At 52.2% G+C, this 15904-nt stretch overlaps 1 protein-coding gene across 2 annotated transcripts; it reads right to left on the bottom strand.

Annotated features, from left to right (window-relative positions):
- Positions 1-3584: 3584 nt before the first annotated feature.
- Positions 3585-12698, bottom strand: LOC135967593 (SH3 domain and tetratricopeptide repeat-containing protein 1-like). Of its 2 annotated transcripts, none has more exons than XM_074018088.1 (4): positions 12359-12698; positions 8974-10646; positions 5198-5379; positions 3585-4007 (listed from the first exon to the last, which is right to left on the bottom strand). In XM_074018088.1, exons 2-4 carry the CDS (start codon positions 9491-9493, stop codon positions 4005-4007), a joined length of 705 nt encoding a protein of 234 aa, XP_073874189.1. In that variant the 5' UTR covers positions 9494-10646; positions 12359-12698; the 3' UTR covers positions 3585-4004. The 2 variants fall into 2 exon arrangements, with proteins under 2 accessions (XP_073874189.1, XP_073874190.1); XM_074018089.1 differs by having other exon boundaries at positions 8974-10627.
- Positions 12699-15904: the final 3206 nt, after the last annotated feature.

Here is a 15904-nt window from a genome sequence, read left to right as displayed (position 1 = left end):
CACGTGCTTGGAGCTTCCCACACCCCAGCTACCCCTGCACCTCGACACAGCTCTGTGCTCTGGGATAACACACAGTTCAGACATCCAAGTTGGGGGCTGAAGAGTCACCTGAGGCCCATCCAGCTACACCCGATAGCCGCAGACCAGCCTCTCCCACCTGGGCACCGGAGGTCTGACTGGGGGGAGCCAGCACTCCTCTCTGCTCTAAAAACACCACATTGATCTGTGCCCGGGGCTGAGCCACACCGTGAGCTCAGAGGAAGGGAGAAGCCATCCCACTTAGGGGTGTATGCAGACCTGGGTCTCCCACTGATATGCTGTGTCCTTTGGCATGTCCCTGTGCCTCTCTGAGCCTCAGTTTCCTCATCTGGAAGATGGGGACAGGACTTCCCACTCGTGGTTGCTTCAGGTCATCAGGTACAAGGGTAGAGCCATTGTCACGTCCAGGCCCCGAGCGTTTGTCCCAGGCAGGGGCATGGTCAATATCATTCCAGGTGAGACCACTTGGAAACTCATCATGTGCATGGGTGGCCCTGCCTCCATTTGGGAGGCCTCTACCCTGCCACAACTGTGCCTCAGCCCTCCAGGTGCCCCACTGAGGCCCACCCACATCAGCCCACAGGCCAGCTCACCCGGTAGAAGGACAGGCCTTCCTCCCGCTCCCAGGCCCCATTGAAGAAGATGTCTCCAGCTGCCTCAAACAGCTCCAGCCCCAGGTTGGGGTCGCCTGTGTACAGGTCCACATTCTGTGCCACCTGAAAGGAGACAGAAGTTCCCTCAAGACCCACACCTAGCGAGGTGGCTACGCGCACCTTTGCCAGGCTCCTTCCTCTCACACACTACAGGTACACTTGAGCATTTTTCAGACCCTGTGCATTAGGGCTGCCCCCACCACTGGCATGAGGACAATGAACTGATGCTCCTGAGTGCCAGGAGGTGACTGAGCAGCTGCAGCCCAGGAGCCCGACACCTATGAATCCTACCAACAGGGCTAGCCCTAGCCCACTCCCCCTACACTCAAACCAGTCTCCGTGGCCCCCAGATTGCTGGGAGCCCAGCCCCTGGCTCCTTTCTGCGTTGCCACATCCCCGCCACATCAGCAGTGTTTGTGGGTGGGCCTGGTCCCCTCTTGGCCATGAGCTCTTCATCCCTCTCCTCAGCTCAAGGACGTATATAGCAGGTTCTCAATAATGAAAGCTTCATCAGGCTCGTGGGCTTCACAATTTGTTCCAGATCACACTGTGTTTGGGAAAGCCTCTGAAAACAGCCACTATGATAGATTCATTTTATAAGGAGATGTGCCACATGTCGCTTGGAGCAAGTTCTTCTGTGTGTTAATTGAGTGGTCACATTATTTGAGCATGTGCTGTATACCAGCAGGTGCTGTGCACTGTGAGGGGCCGCGCCTCTGCCCTCAGGGAGAAGATGCTGGCCACCGGGGGAGGATGTGAGGGAACCAGTTGGAGGGAGGGAAAAGGCACACAACAGGTGCTCAGCAGTGGCTTAGGAATGAGTGGATGGATGGATGAATGGATGAGGAGATGTAGACACATGGATGGATGGAAGGGTGTGTGGATAGATGAATGCTTGGATGGATGGATGGATGGATGGATGGATGGATGGATGGATGGATGGGTGTGTGGATAGATGAATACTTGGATGGATGGATGGATGGATGGATGGATGGATGGATGGATGGATGGATGGGTGGATGGATGGGTGGGTGGAATGATGTGTGTATGTCTGTATGTATGTATGCGTGGGTAGCTAATGTATGGATGGGTGGAGGGTAGATGATGTATGTACATGTGGATGGATAGATGGTGGATAGACGAATGTATGGATAAACAAATGGACAGATAGATGTATGGAGGGATGGATTAATAGGTAGATTGGTGGGTAGATGGATGAATGATGGATGGATGAATGGACGAACAGGTGAATGGATGGATGGGTGAAAGGATGGATGATGGATGGATGGATGATGGATGGATGGATGGGTGAATGGATGGGTGGATGGATGATGGATGGGTGGATGAATGGATGGGTGGATGAATGGATGGATGATGGATGGATGGAAGGATGAACAGGTGAATGGATGGATGATGGAAGTATGGATGGATGATGGATGGATGGATAAATGGATGGATGATGGATGATAGATGATGGATGGATGGATGATTGATGGATGGAAGGATGAACAGGTGAATGGACGGATGATGGAAAGATCAATGGACGGATGGATGGATGAACAGATGAATGGATAGATAGACCGGTGAATGGGTGGATGATAAAAGGATGGATGAATGATGGATGGATGAATGGATAGATGGATGAATGATGGATGGATGGAAGGATGAACAGGAGGTGAGCGGATGGATGATGGAAGGAGGGATGGATGATGGATGAATGGATATATGGATGAATGGACAGATGGATGGATGGAAGGATGAACAGGAGGCAAGTGGATGGATGGTGAAGTATGGATGATAGATGCATTCATAATGGATGAGTGGATGGATGGATGGATGGAAGGATGGATGGATGATGGAAGGATGGATAGATGATGGAAGGATGAATGGATGGATGGATGTACAGATGAAAAAGTGAATTGATGGATACACGGGTGAATGGATGGATGAACGATGGATGGAAGAATGGACACGAATGGATGATGGATGCATGGATGGATAAATGGATGGATGGATAAATGGATGGATGGATAAATGGAAAGATGGATTGATGGAAGGATGAACAGATGAATGCATGGATGATGGAAGAATAGATGGATGGATGGATGGATGAAAAGTGAATGGATGGATACATGGGTGAATGGATGGATGATAAAAAGATGAATGATGAATGAATAGATGGACAGGTGAATGGATGGATCATGGATGGATGGAAGATGGTTGGATGGATAGAAGGATGAACAGCTGAATGGATGGATAATGGAAAGATGGATGGAAAGATGGATGAAAGGATGGATGGATGGAAGGATGGAAGGATGGAAGGATGGATGGATGAGTGGATGGACGAACAGGTGAATGGATGGATGAAGAAGTGAATAGATTAATGAATGATGGATGGATGGATGGATGGATAGAAGGATGAACAGTTGGATTGATGATGGAAAGACAGATGGAAGGATGGATGGATGGATGAACAGGTGAAAGGATGGATAAAAAGATGGATGGATGATGGATGATGGATGGATGGATGATGGATGGGTGGAAAGACGAACAGATGAATGGATGGATGATGGAAGGATGGATGGATGGATGGATGGATGGATGGATGGATGGATGAATCGATGGACCCACAGGTGTATGGGAAGATGATGGAAGAATGGATGGATGATGGATGGATGGAAGGATGAACAGGTGGATGGATGATGGATGGATGGATGGACAGATAGATGGATTATGGAGGGATGGATGGACGAAGGGATGGATGGATAGATGATGGATGGATGGACGGAAGGATGGATGATGGATGGATGGATGACGCATGGGTGAATGGAAGGACCCACAGGAGTATGGGAAGATGATGGAAGAATGGATGGATGGATGGTGGATGGATGGATGGAAGGATGAACAGGTAAATAGATAGATGACGGAAGGATGAATGGATGGGTGGATGGACAGGTGAATGGATGGATAGACGGGTGAATAGATGGATGATAAAAGGATGGATGAATGATGGATGGATGAAAGGACAGATGGATGGATGATAGATGGATGGATGGAAGGATGAACAGGTAAATAGATGATGGAAGGATGAATGGATGGGTGGATGGACAGAGAGTGAACAGCACAGGGGTCCTCCTGCATCCCTTGCCACTCACCTGGATGTACAGGTCCACCAGCTCACTCTGTCGCAGGATGTAATAGATCTTCCCTGCTTGCAGCCAGGCATGTGCCTCCTTCTCTTTCTTCTGGAGGTCAATGAAAATTCCCAGACTTCGTTTGGTGTAGTCCAGAGAGGATTTGTAGGCCCTGGAATCACTGGAATCAGACACAGGTGTCAGAACAAGGGCTCTCATCCTCCTGGAACCAGTCTGCCTCCTCTCGTGGGTCTGGTGACAGATGAATCTGGAATGTGGGGACTGGGAACGGCCCTCTTGTGTGTGCAGTGTTCTGCCCTTCCCAGGCTGCTGGGAGGGCCAGGGTGAACACACACGGCATGGAAAAGATGAAGGACATCCTTCTGAGGGAATCGAGCATCATGCTGCCCTGTGGCAGGAGGAATGTGCTAGTCCATCTCCCCTGCCTCCCAGATATGGCCTGTGTCTTCTCCAGACGCACCAAGAGCCGTTAGTGTTCAGAGGCTATCTAGGCCGATGGTTCTCAAGGTGTGCAGGCATCACAGTCACCCGGAGGCCTGTCCTTATAGCTTGCTGGCCCTGCCCCCAGAGCCTCTGGCTCCACAGGCCTGGGGCAGGCCCTAGAACTCCCACTTGCCACAGGCTCCTAGGTGACATGGATGCTGCTCTGCTGGTCCAGGGACTACACTTTGAGAAGCATGGCTCTAGCACACTGGCCCATTTTCCTTCTGTGAACCTGAGGCCAAGACTGGAGCCAGTCTCCCGGGTCCCCATGGAATCTGGCCCCTTCCCTGCTCTCTCAGTAAGTCCAACACTTGAGGGGCTGTGACTGCAGCAATGTCACCAGGCCCTGTGGGTGGGGTGGCCAGGGCCATGGTTACCCCACCAGGTCAGCATGCTCGGGGGAAGCCGAGTGGGCCACATATGGGACGTGAGACCTTGAAACCCTGCCCCGGGGAAGCAGGTGACACAATTGGCTCTGTCTTCTGTGGGAGAGAAGCCACAGGTGGCTGCTGTGGTCACATTTAAGGGGACAGATGAAGGCCAGGAGTCAAGACTCGGGGCAGGCAGAGGTCAGATGACAAAGGCCACCATAGTAGGAAGAACAGCCCAGAGTGCACGTACTGCCTCTGCTGGGGTTGAGATGACCTTTGACCCAACAAGGGAGACTCAAGCTGGGACTCACAAGCCAGCAGCAGCCCTGGGACGACCCCAGACCCACCAGCTCAAAGCATCTGATGCCAAGGAACCAAATGATCCAAAGGAAAGGGGCTGAGGAGGCCCTGGGCCCACTTCCCTGTGCCCCCCTCCCTGCCACCCCAACCCCCTTGCACCCCTCCGCACCCCCACCACTGCAAAGCCAGTCCTCACCACTAGGTGCCCAGGGACAGGTAGAGCTGACTGGTGGTCTCCAGGAGCTGCCCTCTCCAGCACCTGGTCGGCCACCTCGCAGGCAAGGGAGAGCTGGAACTCGTGGTAGATGACACACTGGGTCTCTCTGGGCATGACGACGCTGTAGAAGTAGCACAGCCGCTGGATGGCCGGCAGCTGGCCTGGGCAGAAGACAAAATGGAAGACGTCAGCCTCCCAGCATCGAAGCGAGGCTGGCTGGGTTCAGAGGCCCCTGCTCTGTGCTTGTCTCTTTCACACCTCTGTGAACCTGGGCCCCATAGGCGGGGAGCCTGGGCTCAGACAGGCCATGCACCTGTGCAAGGGCAGGCGCCGAGCACACCGTGACATGGGCACAGCTTGGTGCACATGCTCATGGTACAGGCCGGCCTTCTTTACAACTCCCAGGGCCGAGGTCCTGGCCAGGCTCGGCCCCTGCACCAGGCCATCTATTTCTGCTTCATAAAGCCCCTCTGGCCAGGACCAGGGCCACCTTCAGCCTGAGATGATGAGACCAGGGACACAAGTAGCCCCTCTCGCAGATGGAACCCTGAGAGAGCAAAGCCAAGCATCACGTCTGCCACACACGGCATCATGTTGGGGGAATGGGGTTCAAAGCCGGCCCCTGGCATTTCCACACATGCTTCTCTCATGCAACAAGGCTCCAAACCCACAGGCTCACTGGCCTCTCCCAAAGCCAGGGCGCTGGGAACGGTGGAAAGCTTCTGATTTTCTAGTGTCAGAAACATTCTGAAGATTAACAAAGGAAACCAGGTACGCCGAATGGACATCTGTCACACACGCCCCCCAACAACAGCTGAATACACAGTCCTCTTGAGCGCCCATGGGACATTCCCCATGACAGACCATGTGCCAGGCCACAAAATGAGCCTCAGTGAAGGGAGAAGGACTGAGACCAAAGCAGAGGTGTTCTTCAGCTGTACTGGCACGAAACTGGAAATCGACAGTGAAGGAAACGTGGGAAATTCAAAAATATGTGAAAACTACACACTCCTAAACAACCAGTGAGTCAAAGAAGAGACCATCAGGGAAACTGAAAATTAATTTGAAAAGAATACAAACAAATGCACAGCCCGGGCCAGCACGGTGGCTCACGCCTCTCATCCCAGCACTGTGGGAGGCCGAGGCGGGAGGATCGCTTGAGTCCAGGAGTTTGAGATCAGCCTGGGAAACATGGTGAAACCCTGTCTCTATAAAAAAAAAAAATACAAAAATTAGCCGGGTGTGGCGGTGCACATCTGTAATTCCAGCTACTCAGGAGGCTGAGGCATGAGAATGACTTGAACCTGGGTAGAAGTTGCAGTGAGGCAAGATTGCACCACTGCACCCCAGCCTGGGCAATAGAGCAAAACTTTTAAAAAAAAAAAAAAAAAAAAAAAAAGCACAGTGTATCAAAAACACCAAGATGTAGCTAAGGCAGTGCTGAAAGGGAAATTTATAACTGTAAATGTCTACATTCAAAGAAAGAAGAAAAATCTCAAATCAAAAGCCTAACTTTCCACCTTGAGAAACCAGAAAATGAACTAAACCCAAAGTGAATAAAAGGAAGAACATAATAAACGTGAGAGTGGAAATGGGAAGTAAAAATACAGAGAATGGAAAAACAAAAGAGATAGTCAACAGAACCAAAAGTGGGTTTTTTGAAAATAATAACAAAAGTGACAAATCTTTCACCAGACTGACCAAGAAAACAAAGATGGGGCACAAACGACTAAAATCAGAGACTGAGCACCATGGCTCACGCCTGTCATCCCAGCACTTTGTGAGGCCGAGGGGGAAGGATCGCTGAGGCCAGCATTCAAGACCCCCCTGGGAGAACATGATGAGACCCCATCTCTAATAAAAATAAACAATTACAAACCCAAGTTTCTAAAATCAGAAATGAAAGAGGAAACATGATTGCCGACCTGACAGAAATAAAAGGATTCCATGAAAACACTACGAACAATTGTACACCAACAAACCAGACCATCTAGACACAACAGCCAAACTCTTAGAAGGACACAAACTACCGAAAGTGACTCAAAAATGACCCCAAGGAAGCATGTGGGGTATCAGCCCCGCCCTCGGTCTCCCGGACCGTTCAGCTCAGGGTGGGGAGACAGGGAAGCATGATCCCCGTTCCCTGGCCTGCATTTCCAAGTCTGAATCCCCCAGCACCCAGGGGAGGGCCTCGTAGGAGGAGGTACCACAGGCTATTGTGCCAGGAGCCACCGGAGGCTGCAGTGGGGGCTGGGGCGCAGGGTTCCTGGAGGGTCTCCTTCCAGTCACAGAATGTCCCTGGGGAAGAAGCCTGGGTCTGAACCCCCCAACCCTCCTTGGGCAGATGTGTGGGACCGGGGCCCCTTCACACGGTCCTTTCCAAAATCTCATCACTCCTAGGGCCAGGAGTGGGTGCCAGGCCTGTGCTGGGAAATGAGCAGATTCAGATTTGGGCACAGCCCCTGCAGCTCTGGTCCAGGCCACAAGAGGCACCTCTGAGTGGTGTCACTATGCCATGACAAAGCGCTGCAAGGCAGAGGGGACTCAACAGTATCCCTTGTCTCAGCCATTTCCCTGCACTTAACTTCCTCATCTATTCTCTACGGCCTAGATTTTGGACAGCCCTGCCCAGCTACTGTCGGTTCACTGCTCGGTCTGCAGTGACTGTTCGATAGCACTCCGTGGCTCCCCAGTGCTCTTGGGGAAAAGGCCAAGCCACAGCCTGAGGCCCCAGGCCCTGCTTAGCTCTCCAGAAGAGCTTCTCACCATCCAGCACCCAACCCACCCACTCCCAACTCTGTACCTCCCTGCATAAGCCCTGTTCACTCACCCCTGCTCACACTCCCGCTCACTCACCCCCACTCACTCACCCCCGCTCACTCACCCCCACTCACACCCCACTCATCCCCACTCACACTCCCACTCACTCACCCCCACTCACACCACACTCATCCCCACTCACACTCCCGCTCACACTCCCGCTCACTCACCACTACTCACACCCCACCCATCCTCGCTGACTCACCCCCACTCTCTCACCCCTGGGCCTTCACACAGGCCACACCATCAACCCCTCATCCACACCTATTACTTGACTAAATCCTCTCAACCCTCTGGGCCCAGACTAAAGAGGCTTCCCTAACCCGGGGCCAAGTCCTGCCCCGCCATCACGCCACTCACCCTTTTGTGGCTTCTCTGGCCTGAAGCTCACATTCCCACGCTCAGCACCTCCCTCCCGAGGACCCCACAAGCCCCTTTTGTGGGTGGGGCCTGGCACACTCAGCACGAGCTGCTTTTGCGTGAACTGTTCTGTGGCTTTGGGCAATCACCCGCCCCTGTGTCCTCTGTGAAGTGGGATGACCGGTGCACAGGGCTGCCGAGATACCAAGCAAACACAGGCACAAGAACTGGCGTTCAGGGCCTGGCTCATGGAGGGGCCCCAAGTCCCAGCTCAGCACAACATGCCTTGATCCCAGGGTTATGTCTAGGGATTCCCAGCACGCAGGACTTTCCGTGCTCAAGGCAGGATGGTCCCTGGGCAAACCAGGAAGAGCTGCCTGCCTCAGTAGGGCACAGAGGGCCTGGCCCTGCATGGGAACGGCCTGTCTCCAGGGCATTTGCCAACATCTGCTGCTGGCCATGACTCAGCGCTTTTGATGGTGGAAAAACCACCACTTGTTTCCGAATCACAAACCCCAGGTGTGCCCTGACCCAAGTGGCCCCAGAAGGCTCACAGGAGGAACTGGGGCACTCACTCTCCACGTGGTCCATCTCCACGGCCACCAGAAGGGCCCACTCGTAGTAGCCCTTGCACTGCTGGGCCGGGCCCTGGCGGGTGAAGAGGTAGCCCAGGAGTATGTGGGTGAAGTCCCGGCCACACTCCCCACAGGGAAGCCTCGAGAACAGACGTACAGCCTCCAGGAGGTAGTGCTGGGCCAGCCTGCGGCACCCGCGTGCAGGCACAAGGTCCCAAAGTTGGCCAGCGCCACTGCCTGGTTCCTCCGCTGGCCCAGGTCCCAAGCCACCCGTAGGGCGTGGTAGTAGCCCTCGGCTGCCTGCCTCGTCTGGCCCGTCCTCTTCAGAGCCACGGCCACCAGTGTTGGCAATCACACCCTCCGGGTCCTCGCTGACCACCACTGCATCCTGGACAGACTGCAGGATGTTCAGGGCCACCAGGCTCTGCCTATGAAGCACATGCAGCCAGGCCAGGGCCACCAGGGGGTCCACGATGACACGTACTCCGGCAACAGCACCGGCTTCCACCGCCTGCGTCATGAAGGTGATGGCTGGGCCATGGTAGCCATGGTGGCTGTACGGTTGGGCCAGGCTGGCGTGGAGAAAGCCGCGCAGCGCCTGGCCTGTGCCCGGGGTTAGGGAGGCCAGCGCTCGCCTGAGGTAGTGGGAAGTCTGAGTGGGGAGGCTGTGGAGCTGGAGGGCATTCTGGAGCACCAGCTTCACGTTCCTCAGCGAACCAGCCAGCGAGTCCTGTGTCCTCAATGAGGCCACCTTGACACAGCTCAGCACCAAGTGGGGCGGGCATTCGCGGCTGTAGATGTCAACCAGGAGTGGGCAGCAGTCTGAGAGCCACGCAGCGTCTGGGGCTCCCAAGTCCCTGTGCAAAAACAACAGCTGCTCTAGGAAGGGCAGGGCCTCCTCAGGCTGCTTGAGGTGCACGTGGTCCCTGGCCAGCAGGAAGCAGGCCCGGGCCTAGTCCTGCTGGCTCTGGCCACCCACCGCCCACTGCAGCACCAGCTGCAGGAGCTCCCCGTCCACCGCGGTGCTGCCGATGTGGCCAGGCATCCCCAGGGGCAGGGCCATGGCTTTGGGAACCACCTGTGTACACTTCTCCAGTAATGCTGGAGTAAATGCTGGCCAGGTTGGCGTACACAGCCACCACCAGGAACAGGTCCCCGAAGCTGCCCTCCAGGACCCCCAGTGTTTCCTCCAAGTACACCCGGGCCTGGGACAGCTTGAGCCTCCTGCTGCACAGCCGCCCCAGGAGGAAGCAGAGCCTGGCCAGGGCCATGAGGAGGCCACTTTTCTTGGCCGCCCCTCAGGCCTGTGCCAGGCGCCCAGTCAGCTCCTCCTCGTCGCTAAAGCTGCTGAACATGCTGCTCAGCCATGGCAGCGCCAGGTTGTACAGGCCACAGAAGCTGGCCTTGAATCCAGAGGTGTTCAGGAACAGCAGCAGCGATCTCAGGGTCTCTGGATCCTCCCAGTTGTCCTCAGCTTCCAAGCAGAAGGAGGGCTCCTCGGGGTCCTGCAAGCTCACGTTGCTGGATGCTACACAGAGACCCCAGGACGCTGGCTCCTGGGGGCAGCCTGGGCAGGTCTTGCATTGTTCCAGAACATTCTTCACCTTCGGCAGGGTCTCCTGTGGCTCCAGGCCCAGGCAAGGTGGAGGTATTTCTGCAAGTCACAAAAACACCTAGACAGATTAGAGTCCAACAGTGAGTCCTTGGTCCACGTGGGGCAGGATCCCTGCATCCCCGTCCTCTGTGTCCCTGGCGCAGCTTGCCATGAGCCCTTGAGAATTATGCGCAATGCAAACCCGGGGTCTGGAGCACGTACGAACTCCAGGGACACAGAGAACACGCAGGCCCGTGGCCCGACTCTCCTACAAAATCACCCTCCTGTCCTGCTTTGTCGCCACCTCACAGCATGGTTTTAGGAGACTATGTCAGCTCAGTGATCCCTCAGAGATGCCTTTCCCTTTAGATAGAATCAAAGCCTTCAAACTGGACCCATGTATATGCAGCACTACAACTACAAATTTAACTTTTGTCAGCATATTGGGCCCCCCGGTGGGGTACAGGAATCCATGAAATGCTCAACAGCCAATCAGAGCTATTGATCAGCTCAAAAGCTGCTATGCAAAATTGGTAAAGCCACCGACGGCACAGGACAGGGGTGTTGTACTCATGTACCCAGCTCCGTGCAGGGAAACGGACCATCCCTGCAGGAAGGATGGGAAAGCTTCCAGGCCCCTCTGGCCACCTTCACCTTGGATGGTCTGAAAACCTGAAGCCCACGGTTCCTAAAGGGTTAACAAAGGCCAGACTGCTCAAGCAGCCCACTGGTGCCTGCTGGCTTTGGTGGATTCCTAGCCAAAGCCCCCTCCCAGAGGTGAGCAAACAAGCGCATTTCCTGTTGGAAAACCTGGGATGAAAGGAGGCATTACTGAGAAGGAAAAAACCTAGATTGAAACCGACCCTCTGTTTCAAGCTCACATGCAAAAAATATTTTCAATACAAACTGCCTCCTTATTCATCTGTAAAGCCTTGGCATTAAAAAAATAAATAAATATGATTTAGAGGCAAATGTGACTTGACTACACTAAATGAGCTAAGAAATCTCCCCCACCCGGCAGAGGCCCACAGCCCCTCCCAGCCACTACCCTGGCCTCCGGGGCAGCTGGAGAGCCACGTGCCTTTGCTCCAGAGACTTTGGCAGAGGGTGGAACCACCCCCTCCCCGAGGCAAACCTACAACAGCCTTCCCTTCCCCACTGGCTTCCCGGGCCTCCTCTGGGACCTTGTGCCTGCATCCCGAATGTACTGGGATGGATCCCATTCCCAGGGAACTTTCAAGGGCCCTTGGTGCATTCACATCACCAGGCTGTCCACATGCGGGCCCTGTGTGAGGGGAAGCGACAGAGCCGCAGAGGGGAGACGGGAGAGCCTCCCTGAATCAGCCCCTCAGGAAGGAGCAGACCCTTCAGGGACCTCAGTTGAGGCCCCTGCAACCTAAGGCTCTGAATTCTGCTACCCGCTGAGGGCTGTGTGGCCTCCCATCTCTGAGGCAGAGCACAGGGTGAACTGCAGCTTCTCCAGGTCATGAAAAAGGAACCCACAGCTACATGTGTGCCCCAGCATTGGAAAGGATGCCCCACCTCGGTCGGGGAACAGGCGGGGGTCAGCATGTTCATTGGAAGAAGTGTGGGACCCCACAGCCTCCAGTGCCAGAGTAGACGGGAGGTTCAGGCCCACTTCAGGTGACGTCCCCCAAGCCCCCAGCCCGCACCACAGAGGGGTGACTGTCGCATCCAATGCCCACTGTACTCAGCTCTGTCCCCTCCTCCGGCATTACCCCAAGGCCCAACGCATAACCAGAGGAAGCCTGAGCCACTGGCAAAACCCACCTTGTTCCTGCGGCTGCTCGGTCTCGGCTTCCTCTACTGAGTCTGCCAAGGGAGAAAAGAGAAGCAATGAACACCCCCAGCCAGCACCTCTGCTCCCATGTCAGGTTGAGCTGGTGTCGGTGTTGCAGGGTGAGAGCATTGCAGGGTGCAGGGGTTGAAAGTCACATCATCCTCTTCCCTCCTGGATCATGGGAACAACATCACTGGGGGGTGGACACTTTCTGCGATATTGGGAGTAACATCGTCTTCTGTGCCTTGGAATATTAAGGACAATATCATGGGGGGCCGTGTACATCTTCTGCAATATTGGGAATAATATTATCCCGTCTCCCCATGCATACTAGGAAAGATATCAGAGTGGGTGTTCACCTCCTGCGATACGGGGATTAATACCATCTTCTCCCCTTCCGGATATCAGGAAGAGTATCACACGGGGGTGTAAGGTGTCTGCGATACTGGGAGTAATATCAACCTCTCAGCCTTGGAATATTAAGAAGAATATCGCAGGGTGGATGTACACCCCCTACCATATTGGGAGTAATATCAGCCTCTCCTCTCCATGGATAATAGGAACAATATCCTAGGCTTGATGTACGCCTCCTGCTCTATGGGGAGTCATATCCCTTCCAGGGTACTCATAACAATATCACAGGGCGGGTGAACACAGCCTGCGATACTGGAACTATTATCATCCTCTCCCCATCCGGATACTAGGAACCATATCACAGAAGAGCTGTACCCTCCCTGCGATATTGGGAGTAATATCATGTGCTTCTTCCATGAATATTAGGAGGAATATCACCGGGTAGCTGTCCATTCATTGCTATGTTGGGAGTCATGTCATACTCTACCACCTGGATATTAGGATCAGTGTCACAGGGTGAGTGCACACCTACTGCGATATTAAAACTAACATCATGTTCTCTGTCCCTGGATATTAGGAACAACATCACAGGTAGGTGTACACCCCCTGCAGTATTAAGAGCAATAATATGATTAATTAGTAAACATCAATGATCGATTTTAATAATTACCAGGCTGATCTCGAACTCTTGACCTCAAGTGATCTGCCTACCTCAGCCACCTAAAGTGCTGGAATTACAGGCGTGAGCCACCGCGTCCGGCCAACACTTCTTGACATCTCTTTTTGGACCTCAAATTTAGCATGCCGAAAACACATTTCTGATTCCCCCTGCTATAACCCACTCCTCCCATAGTCTTCCCGATCCCAATAACAGCATCTCTAGTCTTCCAGTTGCTCAGGCCAAAATCCTTGACATCATCCTTAAAACTTCTTTTTCTCTCTCTTGTCATCCAACCCATTTAAACTCTCCTTTCAAAATATATGCCAGACCTAAGCACTTCTCACCTTCCTCATCATTTGCAACCAGGTCCAGCCCTCATCATAGCACTTTGAGTTACTGCAAAAGCCTCCCAATCGTCAGGCACAGTGGCTCATGCCTGTAATCCCAAGCACTTTGGTAGGCCAAGGCAGGTGGATCATCAGAGGTCAGGAGCTCAAGACCAGCCTGACCAACATGGTGAAACCCCTCTACTAAAAGTACAAAAAATTAGCCGAGCATGGTGATGGGTGCCTGTACTCCCAGCTATTCGGGAGGCTGAAGCAGGAGAATCACTTGAACTCAGAAGGCAGAGGTTAGAGTGAGCCGAGATTGTGCCATTGCACTCCAGCTTGGATGACAAGAGCGAAACTCCATCTTAGAAGGTTAAAAAAAATAAAAAGCCTCCCAACCCACCTCTCTCCTTCCGCCTTTCACCCTGCTCTGCATTCTACCTTCCACTCTCAAACATTTCAGAAAAAAAAAAAAATTATATCCACAGAGAGAGAAAGTACAAATGGGGTGAAATGTTTGGGGAATCTGAGGGAAGAGTATATGGGAATTCTCTATACTATTTTTACAACTTTTCCATAAGTCAGAATTATTTGGAATTCAAGAGTTAAACAAAGAAAAAAAAAACACACTATCTCCCTTTGTGAATCCATCCTGTCTTTCCCCTGGCAACTTAAGGACGCTCTCAACTAACACATCTATTTTTTCATGAACACTAAAAGAACCCTTGCCGAGTTTTGACTTTCTGTGCTTGGCAGTAGAAGTGTGTGTGTGTGTGTGTGTGTGTGTGTATATATATGTGTATGGTGTGTATGTATAGAGAGGAAGAAATATATATGTGTGTACATATATAAATATATATTGTATATTTACAATGGTAATGTGTATATATATAAATATATGTGTGTGTGTAGATATATATAATACATACCCCATAGCCTGTCCTTAACCAGTTCTAAAGTTAGTTGGAAAAATACATACCTAAGCAGAGAATTTCAATTTAATATAATGAATATTATGATAGAGGAATGTGTTGCTATGGAACACGTTGCTAAGACACAAAACCTCCTAGATGGGGCAATGAATGAACGAAGTTTTCCACCTATAGGCACCCCCTCTGATATCCCCTCAAACCTTTATAGTTATATGCATTTGCTTCCCCCAGGACCCTCGTTTCATAACGGTTAGTCCTAGAGCCTAGCAAGTTCCTACTACAGCTGGCACACATATGCCATTCAAGAAACAGTGGCGGAGTGAATGGCGAGTTAAGAACCATTTGTCAGCCCGTTCTCAGCAGTACAACATGCACTGGTATGCAAATTATATTTTTGTTGAAAGCAACAGCAGGATCACAAATTATCTTTCCAGAGAAAGCAAACCTCAAAAGCTTCTTTACCCTACTAAAGCACATTATAAGAAGCTCCGCTTATATAAAAGAAAACCTCCTCATTCGTTATCAATGGCATGTAAACCTAATAAGCCTCCGTCTCTGATGACATCTCTTCCATCCCCAGGGCTAGATAAAGGAGGTTCCGGAAACCCTGGTAGTTGTGAAGGTGGCTCCCAGCTCTGACAGTCTTGAACCCTGCGTGCGTGGAGGTCACACAGCAGAACAACAACAGAGGGAAGCATCATCAGACTTCGAATATGTTTGAACCAGAGAGAGCAAATAGGCTGCAGCCAACCGAAAACACCAGAGATTCATGGTGGCCACATGAGGGGTTGTGCTCTTAAAAAACAAAAATAAAAAATAAAAATTAAAAAATTAAGAAAGGAAGGGGTCAAGAATCCATCAGGTCTGACTGAGACATGTATCAGTGACTAACACCCCGTATGGCAAAAATACTCCGGTGCGCTTTGGGTACTCCCAGCTTCAGCAGTATTCAAAGGCGTGTGCTTCCCTAAGACTAAGCCACGGGAATACCCCCAGCAACACTGCCGGGAGAAACATCTCCCATGGATTTGGTAGAAACACAGTTGTCTTTAACAAATTAACACTGAATAAATCCTGACTTATTAGAGCCTATGAGAATGACATTCTCAATGATAACAGTTATCACTACAATCTCCAAACATCTGCGATCCTGCAGGGAGGAGCTGTGACAGTGCAGGCCACATGTCCAGAATGCTTCCCAGACTGCCTGTTACAGAATAAAAGAAATGAAACCCCCCCCCCCAAGAATGTCTTCACTCA

Source organism: Macaca fascicularis, chromosome 15, assembly GCF_037993035.2.
Source record: "Macaca fascicularis isolate 582-1 chromosome 15, T2T-MFA8v1.1".
NCBI classification, from domain to species: domain Eukaryota; kingdom Metazoa; phylum Chordata; class Mammalia; order Primates; family Cercopithecidae; genus Macaca; species Macaca fascicularis.
This window is presented reverse-complemented; position numbering and strand designations above follow the sequence as displayed.